The sequence below is a fragment of the Nicotiana sylvestris genome, chromosome 9 (assembly GCF_000393655.2).
Source record: "Nicotiana sylvestris chromosome 9, ASM39365v2, whole genome shotgun sequence".
NCBI classification, from domain to species: domain Eukaryota; kingdom Viridiplantae; phylum Streptophyta; class Magnoliopsida; order Solanales; family Solanaceae; genus Nicotiana; species Nicotiana sylvestris.
Window position 1 is genome coordinate 116,995,758 of NC_091065.1, and position 16,270 is coordinate 117,012,027.

Consider the following 16,270-nt stretch of genomic DNA (forward strand, 5'->3'; position numbering starts at 1 on the left):
CGATTTGTCTGTATGTTTGATTCTCATGAATATGCTTCGATTAATTAGAGTATTTTATGATTTTCACCCTAGTAATATCTTATTAAGATTTCTGATTTGGTTCTTCCTATATATACTCCATTTATTGGTTTATTCATGGAAGTCTATACTATTTCCCCTAATCTTAGTACTATTTTTCGATTCTTGAATCCTTGATTTACTATGTTGATACTCTTATACCGACTTCCGGCTATTTTTTCTATTTTCATAACCCTTAAATTATTTTTTACCTTATTTTGTGGTTGATTGTATTATTAATTGATTCCTACTATTATTAACTTAATTAGACCACTATGTATCTATCTCTAATTACATATTCTGTACCTCTGTGGTTTGAATTCTTTCCTTATTTGTTACCTGCTTTCTACCGTTGGTAAATTACTCCCTTAATTTAGGGAGACTTGGCTGATTTTCGTTCTTAATTGATTCTGTAGTTCTATAATTGCTGAATAATTGATTCTTGCCTTATTTACCTAGATTTCAAACTATTATATATACTCTCTTCTGTTTTCATTACACACGACACATTGGTTCAAAAGCTCTCTCTTTCACACTCAAAACTTTCTGCGTTACTTACTAACTGTTTTAAGTTAGCTGGCTGCAAGCCAAGGCTGACTATTATGCTCTCCTGCTCCTTCACTTTTGTGTTTACTGTCCTCTTTACTGGTATGTCTTGATTTCAATTAAAAATTTAAAATAACATGTTTCTTTTATTACTTCAATTCCTCCTGTTTCTAGTTTGTTTTTACTTATGATTTTGTTGTTCAACTTGCAACTAATATATTTACTTCATCATCAGCATGCTTTTGAATGTGTCCCCTCCCTTAGATTCAGCATGTTTACGAAATGTTATCCCCCTTCTAGTATACCCCAATGTGACTTTTCCTTACTTATGTTTCTCTGATTTCTGGCATGAACCTTTCTGTGCAAAGTAGTTGGCTATCCTTAATTGACCTGATCCTGTATTAATTCAGAAGTTCCTTAACCCTTTAGCATATTGCTGATTCTGTACTTAAGTGCTCATGTAACTATGTGTTTACCTATGTGACCTATGTGTCCCCAAATCCCATTACCCCTATTTGTGGTTGCTGAACCTGCCTTGGTTCTATGTTCCTTGGTTATGTATGAACCTGCTTTGGGTGCTGTGTTTGGACTATTGCTTATTACTCTACTCTCTTTTCAAAACTGTCTCTGTTGTTTTTTACAAAACTATTTCAAACAAGTCTCTTTTCAAGCTGTTTTCCCGTTTAAATCTTTTCAAGCACTTGCACATCTACTCTTAGGTTTTAAATTCTGCCCCTCTAATGTGTGACTGCTTAGGGATCCCTATGAGATCCATCTGAACTCTGATACATTAGAGCTGGCCCTTCCACAATGCACTTACTCATCTATGATTGTGAATCTGGGTGTGAGCACTGCCCGGGATCCCTTGAGATCCTTAGGGAACTCTGACACATCCGGATTATATGAAAGGCTGTGAGGCAATCTGGCATTGGAAACTCTGGAAATCTGGGCCTACTTTCAGGCTCCATATAGAGTAACTTCTTATTTTTTATCTAATCATGTAATTCATGTAATATTGGTCTGTAATAATTTGTTGTAAACAAATACTAGGGATGGATAGTGAAAATAAAAGGGTAGCTACGCATGTTATAGACAAGGGGTAGAAACCATGCTTTAGGTTTACATTTTCTATATGCGCAATAGAATCCATGTTTAGAACCAACATGTGCAAAACATATCATGTATTAGAGACCATGCTCTTAGATTTCATGTATACTGTTTCAGCATCTCATTTTGACATTCTTGCTATCACTTAGAAATCCTGTTCTAGGATAAAGGGCATTAAAACAAAAACTGCTACTCCTGCACACTTGACAGTATGCTCTACAATGCTGTAACCTTTATGCATTTAGAAATCCTGCTTTTTAGGAAATTCTACAATCATGCTGTGCATTTAGAAGTCCTGCTTTAGGAATCTTGCATATAAATCATTCTATACCTTATTTGTGCATATTAGATACCATGTTTAGGTTCTCGTTCATACTCACTCAGCTACGCCTAGTTAAATTACTGATGCATGAAAAGGAATATAAACAGTCTCATCCTGCTTTAAATAAACTGATAATAATCCCTGTATTTTGTAACACCCAGAACAACATGCTCTTAGGCAGAAACGACTTCTGAATAACAACTGTGCACTATTCCACGCCTAGGCAAGCCTTAGGCAATCAACTCTTATAAAATTGGAAACTGCCTGTTTGTGTGTACTGCTTAATGATTAACAGGCTTAAAATCAATAAGCAAACTGATTAGGGCCCCTGCTTCTGAGTTATAAAATAAAAATTGCATATCTCATGTGTTCTGATATTCGCCTAGACATCATGTCTTAGGATACTGTTTAACAATATTGCCCTTATTTGTGTTTGAGTCATGTTGTTTACATGCATATATGTGGAGGTGAACCTGAGCCTCTTATCTGCTATTTCATGCTTTTATTTGTTGAAGTCCTATGTGTTCTTGCTTGTCACCTTAGTATTTTCTTCTTTAAACCTTAGGGGTCTGTCTAGAATTGCCTATAGGTAGAGGTCCTAATTTCCTCTAGGACCATTAAGAAGGGACGAGTAACAACACGCATAGAGATCGTTAAGCAACACTCGCTTAAATAACCGCTAAGAGGGTGGGAATCGGTAGAATGAGATATGATGACTACGCGCTAATGTCACGTGTAGTCCCTCATTGAGGAGTGTTTACCGCGCATTGCGTGAAGTGATCCTGTAGGCTAAACAACCTAGGATCCTTCTTTCCCGAATCCCTTTTGATTAAAACTTTATTTTATATGTACATAACTTGTTCAAATCCTTTGTCTTATTATCTGAGTCATACAATGTCCAACATGTTTTATTCGCAATTATTTGTTTCAACTACTTATTTGGACTAATGCACAAGTATAAGTTCGGCCGGGACCCACCGTTGTGGACCGAGAGGGGTGCCTAACACCTTCCCCTCAAGGTTATTTCGAGCCCTTACCCTAAATCTCTGGTAATGCAAACTAGTCCATGAGTTAATCTCTCTAGGTGCCCTAACGCACCATAATCCGTTAGGTGATGACTTTTCAAAATAACCAATTCCCAAAAAGAAATGAGTTATTACCCCTGTAATGTCGAAACCCGAACTTCTCTTCGCGGAGGAAAAAAAGGGGGGCGCGACAAGTAATATCTTTCTATATATAATATAAATTTACAAATTCAAGTTGCAAATCAAAATTTTGCAACTAATTAATTTATTCAGGGATGAGTATTTGGTAAGCATGGTCTGTACTCTGTTGTGACCTTAGTTGGGAGTATATATGGTGAGTAAAAGCGACTGAAACACAATAAATTAATTCTTTGTTGACTACGTGATGATACAAGTTGATATCTGACACCTTATAGATTAGGTTATAGGAATGGGTGTATAAACCTATATCTTATCTTATTAGTATATTACTATATTGTTATGCAGTAGTGAGTTTTTGATGCGTACCCGTAATGGAATGAAAAGAAGATGTTGGGGGACATACAATGGTAATGATGCAAGGGATGGCAAGTGTTTATACCCTATTTAGTCCTTCAGCAAGTTAAATAAATCAACACCATTAAAATTTCTTAGTACACGTGGCAACCATCTAAAGCCCTATTGAGAAAAAACTAGACAAAAGTTTAATGGAGAGGATCTCAACCCGAATGAGCCTGCCTCAGCTCCAAATTGCCCTGCTATGTGACAACATAAATATAGCACGCACAAAAATAGACCTCTCGTCAAAAGATACGAAAAATAATTCTTAGAGTCCTTTCTAGCTAAAATTATCCTTCTAGGCAAACAAGTACAAAATAAGTTTTAGAATAAACTCAAATTTATCCAACAATGGCACCAAGAGAATTCTAAAATTTATTAGATCCAGCCACGAATTAGAAAGTCATCAAAATCCAAAATCTGTGGCCTAAACGTACAACATTATGTCATGAAGATATGGCACTAGCTAATATAAAAGCAATTAAAGTTTACGTATGCAAAGATGTATATATCTGCATATAGCTACAAAATCTTATGATAATGACACTGAAGTCAGACTATTATACAAACATATGAGTAGAAAGTGTGTACAATTTCCACCCTGTACGCATCACCAAGAACAACAAAAGCAAAAGAAAAAAGAAGGGAGAAGTACAAAGGAAATGAAAGATGGAAAATGTATGATATAAATAGCCACAGAAGTGCTAGGAACTCTATGATTTTGCTTCTGATGACGATGATGGAATCCGCAGGAAACACCAGGGTCCTGTTCCTGTCCCCATCCTGTAAAAGTAGACCAAATAGAAGCAAAAAAATGTTAATGAAAAGTGCACATTATGAATGATTTCATATAGACGATCCCAACTTGCTTGGAATTGAGGCCTCGTCGTAGTACTAGTTGTTGTGGTTATGTCGTAACTTAATCAAGAAAAAATTCTCATGCAGCAGAGAGACGATAAGTTACCTCCATAAACCGGCAATGGTACGCAGGGCCATGAATATGGTTAAAGCAATCCATATTCCAATGTAACCATTGCTTTTGGAAAGGACAAACTCACATGTTACTGTTAGTGCACCAACCAAAACCTGCAAAAAAGAAGATACATTACTGGTTTGCTGAATAAATTCAAAGTTATTCAACTCTTTTTGCTCCAATATTGTAATAGATATTACTAGTAGTTGTATAAGCTAACCATGGAATATGCTGAGTATGCAAAATCATTTGCTCCAAAGTTGACACCATCTAAAACAAACGCCAATGAGTTGATTGGTTGTGTACCAGCGACAAACTGGCGAAGGAGCACAAGGTAAAAAGAACAGTTAAAGATAGTGAAACAAAAGAAGAACAAATTGAAACAAACATATAGTACTACTATTTATTGAATGTATACCGGGATGGCAATGGTTATGAGACGGATAACATTTTTGTCCTTTGAAAAGACTCCTGAACCAAAATATAGACCAATACCAACAACCAAAGCAAGTCCCAATCCCAACACAAATCCCATCTGCATAATGAAAACTCTATCAGTATTGGCTGGAACTCAGTTTGAAAGTTGATTTAAGATTACTAGTATTAAATATTACCTGTAGGACTCGAACTCCTGCAGCCTTTGCCTTCTGGTAGTCTTTCTCAGCAAAAGAACTAGCAAGGATTGCCTAGAAAAGAAGATATCGTAGTAATCAGAGAGCAACTTTTATTGTTTATTGGTGTTACCATATCTTGTAAATATACTTCTTTCATTTCTATTGTTGGAAAAATTTGGGTGGTGTCTTACCTGTCCTGCTACAGCCAATCCATCAGCAAGTAGGGATGATGTTAACCAAATCTGTAAGCACACTTGAAATGCAGCCATCTGTGTTGCGCCTAGACGTGCAGCCAATGATGCAGCCAAAGTCACACAAAATGTTACAGCTATCACCCTTGCTAGTAACCAAAATCCTGCAATTGCAAACAAAATTAAAGCAAAGTTCAGCAGCTTAAAGTATGCGATGCTCAAAAGGCTTGTGTGAGTCGTTATTGATTTGATACTAATAATGGTGGTCGTTTCAGTATATTAAGAATACATATGCATCTACGATTGAGAATTAATTGATAGTACTATATGCCATGTCTCGTATAGAGTATTTGTAAGCAAACAAATGAGCACATGCCTTGTCTTACATGATCACCTTCATCTGATTTAAATTGATGGAGTACTAAATATCAAATTTTTGTGCAACTGTACCTAATCTAAACTGTAGCTTTTTATGATTTTTTTACTAGTATACAATCATTTACTTACCATTCTTGAGAAATTTGCTGAACTGCAGATCTTTTGCACTTGGAGGTAATAACTCCACTTCTGTCATCAATTTGCATAGGAGAATAATTGATATCAAGTACCTAAATGAACCATAACACAGTACTGTGATGTTAGAAGCTGTGTGAATGACAATGTCTGTTAATTAGTTTCTGATAAAAGGACTTACTGAGAAAGAACATGAGCGATGGCAGCACCACTAACACCCCAACGGAAAACAAAAATAAAGATCGGGTCCAAAACTATATTTGTCAAATCTCCAGCAACTGATAGACCACAAAAAAAAAAAAAAAAATAACGATAAGAGTTAGATCGATCATCTTATCTTTCCTTTGGTGTAGTTCAAGTAGCTATCGGTTCAATGACAGAATAAATATTGTAGTAATACATAAAAAGAGGCAACGAAATAACTGCAACTAATTACCAGTAGCATATAAAGGAGTTCTTGTATCCTTGAAACCACGGAAAACGCCTTGCATAGCCAAAGAAAGGAGGACTGCAGGAGCACCAAGTGCTCTCAGTGTTAAATACTTCTTTGCTGGGGAAAGCATAGCAGATCCCTATATATAATTGGTGAGGTAAGAACTTGTTACTCTTTCTAGATATATGACACTGGATTTGATCAAGGAGCTAGAAACCAATGAGCACAATGTTGAGACATAATATAATTAAGTAATTAAATTGTGTTCTCTCTGACAGCTAAAGCGTTTATATGAGATGGTGTCACAATTCTTTTCTTGCTGATATGGATCACAGCTTCTATGCTCTAATGTAAAGTGATGATGATTGATTGTTAATACTTACAGATTTCACACCCATTAAGCTTAGAATTGGTTTTGCGAGAAATATAAGGAAGATTGTTTGCAAAAGGCCAAGAATGCAGCCCATAAGAATTGCAGTTGAAGCAGATGGAATATGTCGCTTCACACGTTTGACTTTGCCTTTACTTTGATTATCAGGAGACTTGCATGCTGTTGTCTTGAATTCTGTAAAGGTAAACAATCATTTCAGGCCGGTAAACTAAAATCTCTGGGCTTATGTATATCTGACATGGCATTTTCATTAGTTATCTTTTAAGTGATCTGATAGTGTAAAAGTTAAACACGTAAGGTATACCTGCTGCTGGTGCTGGTGCGGAATCTTTGGTTTCAACTTTTGTGGATGCACATTTTTCCAGCTTCTCATGGTCAGTATCATCAGTTAATGGCAGTTTTGTATCATTCTTCTCTTCTGAACCTTTCTCTAAGTCTGCGATTGCTGCTTTTTCGTTAATTCTTCTAACAGTGTCTTCCTCAGCAACGAAAGAAGTTGTTATGTTAACTAAAGGGAATATTGTGACTTTAGAGGCTTGATTGAATATGGCTATTGATACTCCTACTGCTGCGATTTCCACCGAACCTGAGATGAAAAGCCAATATTTATTTGGAGCAATGTTTTTTTTTTTTTTGTTAATGAGATACCAGCATTCAAAGAGTTGTGTTATAAAAGAAAATTTTGTTATAAGGAAGCAAAAAGATAAAACAGAAAAAAGCAAACCACCTTTGATGCTAAGTGGAAAACTGATCAATAACAAAATAGCATTGTAGATATATTATGCATTTTGTATTTGATGTAAAAGACATAATTTTTCTGCAATGATGGACAAAATAGAGTCTTCCTCGGCTTGAACTACTTGTATCTAGCCTATTTTCAGGACTAAATTAACACGTTTTTTTGTCAAGTAAAGCTTTTGAATGCCAAAATCCTATTGCTTGCATTCAGATATATTTTTACAAGAATCCAGCAAAAATGAGATATTGATTAAGGTTACGTCTATACCTAAATGACCAATGAATGCAGTATCAATGAGAGAAGCAATGGGATCAGCAGCTAATGCTAGCGCTGCAGGGAACGCAATACTTAGGATTTCCATGCCAAGATCGTCGAATTTGAACACATGCCTGGACACCAAAAAATTACATAAGTGATTAGAGCGATACCCCATTAATCCGATATGTTTGAGAAAACTGAATGTCTAGCAAAGTAACCAAAATAAAAAGTAGAAAAAACATTTCTAAAAAGGTACGTACCTAATATCTTCAAAGAAAACAAAGAGTGGTATCTTCCATTTTCTCTCAGTACAAGCTACATTGCCACCTTCAGCCATGACTCCCTGATTTTGATGACTTTTCGAGCAAAACTCGTTAGCTAATGCGCCTAAAAATCATCAAAAATAGAAAGATGTTATGTTTTAAAAAAAATGAGAACCGAGAATGTGATTGCACAGCAAAACTGGTGCAAGAATGGAGAATAAAAATTTCAAGTATGTATCGTATGCATGCTACTTCTTCACGAGGATAGAAATGAAAACATAAAATGAATAACAAGAACCTGAGGGGTGAAACCAATGAATTTACAGACTGATCTTTCGAAGTTTCAAAAAGAGGAAAATGAATTGAATGAAACTGGAAGTGAGTACGAAATGAGAAAATGAAGTTAATTTAAAGCAAAAGGCATGCACGAAGCTAGCCTGCTTAGTTCATGAATACACGTGGTTTCTCCTTATTCATTTTTTTTTGGGCCAAGCTGTCAAAATTTAAATTACTTAATTTTTTTTGTTTTATTGCTCGCTGAGTTTCCTTATTCATTTATTTATCAAAGTTCGGAAACCTGAGCATCTTTTTGCTATAAAAAGCCAAAAGAGTTTGCGTGAAGAGACAAAAAGAAAAGAAAACACAGGCTAAAGTTTGTAGCCTTTCTTACTGAAGAAGCAGATAATTTCAACTAGTAAAATATTTTTAGGTTTCTTCATAAAACTCCCTAATAAGAATGTCTGGTAAACCGCATTTTCTCTAAATTTGGCCATAAAAGGTTATGTTATTTTGTTCACCAAGCAATATAATATGAGAGTATTCTAAAATCTATACTTTACTAAATTTTGAGTATATTTTTAAATTATCAAAGTTAGGATGAGTAATTTTTGTGTGTGGATATAATGTCTTAGAATGTGAATCACAAAGCTTAATAAGATTACAACCATAACGCTCCATTTGCATCCCTATCATTCTAATATTAAATATTCTTAGTAAGATTATTTTAACTTTTTATTTTGTTAAAAGCAGAGAAATAATGAAAAAATACTAGAAAATAGACAAAGAAGAAGGTAGGCAGGAATGAACCTGCCTCAGTTCAAATTCCCCTGGTAACAACGTAACATTAATAGCATTACAAAATTAATTGCAAGAGAATAGGGTCATCATAGACCTATAGTCAAACCCAACCATATCAGTCCTTTGAAGTAGTACTTTTTTATTCATATTCTTTATTATAAAAAGAACACACAGAAGAAAACCAACATAGAGATTAGAGATTCACGCGTGTCTGTCCATGTGTGCCGACTCTGAATAAGCCTTTTGGATTCAAGATAACTAGTGACAACTCCGACCGGGGCGGAGCTAGAGTGCCTGGATCAGATTTAACTGAAACTAGTATTTTGATTCGAACTTTGTATTTGTCTTAAAAAATTCATTAAACATGTATAAATTATTAATTTATAATTCACTAACTTAAAACGATTAGACTCCCGAACCCATAAACTTGAAATCCTAACTCCGCCTCTGACGCTAACTACAAATTATTGATCGTATAAAAGTTAATCATTTTGATTCAAAAGAAAATAATTCGAAAGGAAAGATCATGGAAATTACAAACTATATTATGAATATCGTTTTTGAATCCATATCCCTGTATCCAATGTTGGAGTCCAAAAGCATTTTGACTAAAGATATATATAGCATCACACAAATGCAAAATTGTTTATGAAGACATGTTGTCATGATGAGTTTCTATTCGAAAAGCAAGAGTACTATTTATTTAATATTAAGTTCCAAACATGCTGGTTTAATCTCTACTTTTAGGCACTTCATATGTATAACTTTCGCTTTATGAGTTCTAACCTTTTAAATAAAAATACTATGTTCGTCTCTTTAATATGTACCAAGACGTACGTGGTGTTTCTTGTCTAGTTAAAGGCTCCCTTAGGTAGCATGTACTATTTGTCCTAGGATATGTAAATGTTTGTGCGACTTAAGTTCAAACACTGGTGCTATCTTGACATGTTTACGTAGAACTGATTTCTTTTTCTCTCTTTACGATAAAAAGTGCTACAACAATTCACTTGAAGATCTCGAAATTTTTCTTGAATTTTCCTTTAACCTTTGCTTCAGGTTCCCGTCAACATATTCTATTAATCAACCTTAAATTTAGAGAAATGCATGAATCTCTTGTTTTCCGAAAGTAGCACTTTTATTGGCCAATACGCGAGATAAAGAAAAAGGAAGAAGCTAACTTCCACAGAATAAACACATGCTTAAAGTTTTAGTTACTCAGAACTGATAAAACCCAAAATGTGACGCCCATGACAGATGGCGGGTCGACTAGGACGGGTCGAACAAGACTGACAGGCTTTTAGGCTGGCAAGTTTTTGAAGAAGGAGTGCACATGTCACCTTAAGCAAATCCTACATCAGAATGGGAGAGGAGAAAGTTTTATAAGACATAACATAAGTTCACATGATGCGCATGTTTTTTGGGCTCGAACTGGTGTTGCCCAAGGAACAAACCCGTGAGGTCTGTTGGGCCAAAGCGGACAATATGCGCTACGGACTTGAATCGGGACAAGGTTAGTGCAAATGGTGATTATTTAGGAACAAAGATTTGGTTCGTGGAAACATTCCGTGCGAGTAACCAATCGAAAAGGTAATTACCATTGAGGCCAAAAATGAAGCACGAGGTCCAAATTTCTGTCAGGAGACAGAAGTGTTTGGTTTCTGAATTTGAATCTCATATCTGATGACATGTCACTGAATCATATTTTGTTTCTTTGTGTCATAACAGAAGTAGTGCAGTTAGGTTTTTGTTGGTTTCTAAATAAAAATGCAAGAGATATTTATCTTTAAAATTGTACTCATTCGACGTCCGGCAAGTATAAGTACTCTTTCTATATATCACAACTGCTTGAGTTGTGTTACAAAACTATTTAGGAAAAACAAAACAAAAACCAAATATCATTAATTACTCCATAGTGCTTTGTTGGAACAGAGGAAGCTTCTCTAACCAATGCAACACAGATATCATTAATTATTAACTATAATTAGCTCCACCGACTAATTATTTAGTAATATAATCCACTGATATATGTACCTATAACTTCACTTATATATCATGTGACTAATCACTTATATGTACCTTTAACTTCACTTATATATCATACACACAAGTTAAATGTCCAAAACAGCAAGCCACTAACTTTTGATAATCCAAAAACAGTAAGGGGTCGTTTGGTATGGTGTACAGGAAGAAATAATCATGGTGTAAGGGAGTTCGTTTAGTCATTTTCCATATTTGGTTTATATTTTCATTCTCATGTACACCAATTTTGGTATAATTTATACCATTATTACTATGGAATAACTAATCCATATATAACTTATATACATGAACAGAACAACAAAAGGATAGAAGTATCCTCACTTTTTCCCCTAGAAGCCTATGAAAGTAAAGTATCCAAGGATATTGTAAACTCATAGTCTTTTAGTTTTAAAAATAAATAAATATTTTAAATAATATCTTGTACATTCATCTAGTACAATGAACCAAACACAAAACAAACAAACAAAATAATCTATGTATTATTAATTTATATTACTCCCTAATCCAGCATTAATAATTTATGTATAACTTATTTTCGAACTAAATATCCCTAAGAGCTTACAATACTCTGATTGGAAATTAGACAGATGTCTAGGACAATATTGGTCTAAAACAGTAAGAGCTTACAAACGATCAACCATGAGACAGAAAATGCTAGTAAGTAGAGTTTAAGTTATAAGCATAACAGTATAAGAAAAATTTACATAATCAGCTTACTTATTAGGTAATTACCTACAAAATTTCTTAGTAAGTATCAACCAGTAATCTAATACTCCGTAGTTAATATTTTAAGAACAATATTATTAGGTAACTTAAATATGTAAAATAAGAACAATATTAGCTACAACTACAAGCAATAACTATTAGATTGTGGGCGGGTTCATCAATGGTTCTTTAATTATATTAACTACCTCTGTTGCTTTTGAAGAAGAACCAGCAAAATTAAGTTACTAATTAATATTTGGGGAATATTTTTACTTTAATTGGCTTTACACAGCAAGATATGAATTAGTTTGAATCCTAATATATATAGGTACTGAAAATCGGATGTAAAACCAGAAAAGAAAGAATAAAGAGTGAACCAATTCGAAATATTAGGAAATATGTCCAAATTGTTAACCAATAGGAGTAATTCCATTAAAGTGTAGGATTTACTTTGTTTACATCATTCTTTGAAGTTTGAACTTTGTGTCATATCATTTGGTGGAGACAATAGAGTGTTGTACACTAGAATTGTTATCTCGAAAAGGATGCCTCACGCTATTGTTAACCAAAAAATAAAACTGCAAAAGTGCATGGCGGACACGAAAGAATTACATAGTGGCATTCTAATATTGTTCAAAGTATACAATCAACTAACTAAAAGAAAAGGAAAAAGAAGAAACAAAGAAAGTAAGAAAGACCCAACTTTCCAAAGTGCGGCAAAAAATGATAATGCAGTACGTTGTTTGAACTTAGTCTATATTAATATTAATGAAACTATAACTTTCCTCATCATCATGCACTAGTCACTTCTATCTTTTTGTTTATAGCCACTTCTTTTTTCTCGAGTAACAAAGCCACAGAAAATAACTCATCACCTTCGTTGGGACTATATTATTTGTAGGATTTTAGAAGTGAATTTGAATCTTCTTTCTCCTCTATCTTTAAGTTTGAAATTGCCTAATGTCCCCATTGAGACATTTAAGTTCGTAAATATTGAATTCCTAATCATAGCGGGAACCTTGGAGCAACAATAAAGTCGTATTCGTGTGATCTATTGTCACGGATTCAAGCCTTGAAATCAGCCATTAATGTTTGAATTAGGGTAGACTGCCTACATCATACTCCCTTGGGTTGTGACTCTTTACCGGACCTTGTATGTATGCGATTACACTTTTTGAATTCCTGACAAGAATCTTTGGTGTAAATGCATGAATTATGATAATGCTTCATGCGGGGGTAACAAGGTAATGCATGAGGATATAACCAAATATACCACGAAACACAAGACAAATAGAAAAGAAAAGAAAATGGCAGCAAAACTGGAAATACCTACAAATTCTTCAAAAGAATGGAGAGTTGGGGAAGAAAGAAGAAGGCAAGAAATAGAGATAGGAAGGTCATATTAACAGTAGCTTATTACTCCTTGTAATCATCAACTAATTAAAGTATAACAAAGAGAAATAGAAGTTGATGGAGTAAGAATTTTGGACATACCTTTCTTTGGAAGTGAAAGTACAAATGATTGCAATTGTCAGACAAGCGAGCTGGCTCTCTTCTACTCCACCGGCTTCTCTGTTTTGCTGACACTTTATTTTCATTTGGTTTTCTATTTATAGAGGATATATATAGAGGGAGAGGGAAAGTGGCACCACATAGAGGATATGTATGGATTACATGATAATGCATCATAAGTGGCACCACGGTTTGATTCGACCAGTTATTTTATAAAATTTATATCATACCAGTTTTTTGATTATTCTATTATGTATAATCAAAATTAGACTTTTCGAAATCGTCTCAATCATATCAGTTTCTAGTCGGAATCAGTACGATTCGGTAATTTTTTTAAATGTCATGTAAAAGTCACCAGTAGAAGTAGAATGCAATAACATACGTACTTTAATAGGACTTAGCAAAACTCTCTAGACATTTTTATAGTTTAAAAGGTGATGAATTAAGAAAACATGAAAGATGACTAGAGTATAGTTCCATCAACTATTCCACAACAACGTAAAAGAAACTAAGCAAACATAATAAAAATATAAATTACATGAGTGGAAAGATATTAACGAAGCTGAGACTCAAGAATAAAGTCTATAGAAGATTAAACATTCAAAAATATAAATCTAAATCATACGAAAGGAAACATATTCAATATATTATAGTTTGCTACTCATAATCGCTACAATACCCTTTGTCTTGCTAGTGAAATGCTGGAAATAATTTAATTTCAATAGGAGTAGCATAATAGGTTTGAGACTTAGGATTTTGAGTTTAATTACTTATTGGCTCGTAACCGTTTTATAATTCCAAGGCCTAGGAAAAAAATTAATACTTTACTATTTTTAAACTTAATATATAAATATATTTTTCATATTATAAATTTATTCGGTACGGTTCGATTTTTTTTGATTATTTTCATAAAATAAAAAACCTACCCTAATTATCGGTGCAATTATAGATTTATATAAAAACCTATGATTTTATTAAAAGAACCTAAAAATCAGTTCTGTACGGTACGGTACGATTTAGTCAGTTTTTAAATATCTATTAACACCCCTAAGTGGCCGAATTATTTCAAAAGTGTTTATTGGAAGCGAAGTTTGTTTAATAGTTTTGAAATTTTAATTTTGGACGGTGTCAAGATTTGAAGTTTATGAGTTCTGAATTTGTTATGCAACTCATAATTCGTTTTAGTTACTCGGTTCATGATTAAATATTTAGATATATTTAATATTTTTTTAAATATTAATACAAGATAATGCAAGCAAATTAGCCGAACCCGTAGCAGTTACAAAAGCTAGGTTTTTTGCTTGATATTATTTCATTCACATGATTTATAATAAAGTGGAATAACTATTTTTGTGATAAGAGATCAGGATATAAACTAGGAAATCAGGGACTATCTCAATATTTCAAAAACTAAACTATATACAGGTAAAATAGGTCTCGACGTACATCCTGGTCTTCGACATGATAAGCCAAGCTCGAGAGATGGTAATAGGGAGCCTAATATGAGGTAGGGATCTTATGAATTTTGAGTTCGGACCATAACGATCGCCCTCGAGGATATCAGAGTCGTAATTAGGGATCAGTCCTGGCCTTGTCAACTTCGAAGAACGTTGTCAGGTAGCAAAGCTCGGCCAACAGAAGTTCGTGATATCCGTGACCGACCGAATATCACGGCGGAGATCTCGGCATATATCAACGTGAGATCAACAATCAGTTAATTAGGGGATTTTTACCTTTTATAGAATTGTACATAATAAAGGACACCCCTACTATATACATGGGCTTACTTGTAAAGCATATTGTAACACGCATTCAGAAGCAACATACTGTTATTTTCTCTTTAAGCTCTTATTTAACTGTGTCTTGACACTCATCGAAGTGCATTCTGTTCAAGGGTGGATCATCCCCCAAGGCTATAACTGATCAATTCTTGTGGCTTGACTCTACTTTATCATTATTTATTTCAATTGCAATTTGATTTATCGCTTTGTGTCAATTTAATCCACGTATCTTTAAAACCACTTACAAATTCAATTGTTATCCGATTTTGAGGGTAAACAGTTTGGCGCCCACCGTGGGGCTAAGGATAATAGTGTTTATTTGATACAAATTTCTATAACACACACTACTTCATACTTATTCTTTGAAGTGCCTCTAATTTCAGGTTAATGCTCAAAATGTCAAACTCACAATTAGCACCCCTACTTGATTAACAATGAGTCTGTTCACCACGATGAAAATAACAACATAGCGCCCGGTAACGAGGTGCCGCCCGTTGATCCCATCGGAATTCCAGCCGCGGACCCGTTGGAAGCTAACTCACATGTGGCTATCGACACAAATTTGCCTACCGACCCCGAGAATAACATCCGTGGTGGAGCTCGATCGGAAGCACAAAACACTCAAAATAATGGAGGGGATGGGATAAATTTACGGATGATCTTCGAAATGTTACAGGCTCAACAAACAGCAATAGCTCAGCTACAGAATCAAAGCCGCGCACCGAGCAGAATTGAACCCGATCCATCCCGAAAAGTCACCCGCAGGGACGAACCAGTCACAGAGAGGTCGAGCGGAAATGAATCAGGGACTAATCCTGAGATCATAAAAATGCTCGAGGAGCTGACAAAACGGATAGAATCAGGGAAGAAGAAAATCGAAGCAAATGACAAAAAGTTAAAAACCTACAATTCCAGGGTTGACCAAATCCCCGAAGTGCTGCCGATACTAAAAGGCCTGGATTCCAAGAAGTTTGTGCAAAAACCTTTCCCCTCGAGTGCGGCTCCAAAGCCGATCCCTAAAAAATTCTGCATGTCCGAGATTCCTAAGTACAATGGAACGATCGACCCAAACAAGCCTGTTACCTCCTACACATGTGCCATCAATGGGGACGACTTAGAGGATGATGAGATCGAGTTTTTCCTGTTGAAGAAATTCGGAGAGACCTTGTCAAAGGGAGATATGATA

The 16,270-nt window shown here is 34.8% G+C and overlaps 1 protein-coding gene across 2 annotated transcripts; it reads right to left on the bottom strand.

The window, feature by feature from the left end:
• Nucleotides 1-4,075: 4,075 nt before the first annotated feature.
• LOC104245664 (protein DETOXIFICATION 43) lies at nucleotides 4,076-13,392 on the bottom strand. 2 transcript variants are annotated; one of them, XM_009801303.2, is made up of 14 exons: nucleotides 13,286-13,392; nucleotides 7,967-8,093; nucleotides 7,716-7,837; nucleotides 7,014-7,295; nucleotides 6,702-6,883; nucleotides 6,322-6,457; nucleotides 6,067-6,163; nucleotides 5,880-5,980; nucleotides 5,373-5,536; nucleotides 5,182-5,253; nucleotides 4,986-5,102; nucleotides 4,788-4,883; nucleotides 4,559-4,680; nucleotides 4,076-4,377 (listed from the first exon to the last, which is right to left on the bottom strand). In XM_009801303.2, the coding sequence occupies exons 2-14, from the start codon at nucleotides 8,041-8,043 to the stop codon at nucleotides 4,308-4,310; spliced, it is 1,638 nt and encodes a 545-aa protein (XP_009799605.1). In that variant the 5' UTR covers nucleotides 8,044-8,093; nucleotides 13,286-13,392; the 3' UTR covers nucleotides 4,076-4,307. The 2 variants fall into 2 exon arrangements, with proteins under 2 accessions (XP_009799605.1, XP_009799604.1); XM_009801302.2 differs by lacking the exon at nucleotides 13,286-13,392 and adding an exon at nucleotides 8,268-8,367.
• Nucleotides 13,393-16,270: the final 2,878 nt, after the last annotated feature.

Excerpts from the sequence above, each read along its gene's own strand:
- LOC104245664 (XM_009801303.2), bottom strand. The coding sequence starts at position 8,043 with ATGGCTGAAGGTGGCAATGTAGCTTGTACTGAGAGAAAATGGAAGATA. Across the intron at positions 6,164-6,321 it reads AACTCCTTTATATGCTACTG|TTGCTGGAGATTTGACAAAT; the intron begins GTAATTAGTTGC and ends GTGGTCTATCAG. Across the intron at positions 5,103-5,181 it reads CAGGAGTTCGAGTCCTACAG|ATGGGATTTGTGTTGGGATT; the intron begins GTAATATTTAAT and ends TTCATTATGCAG.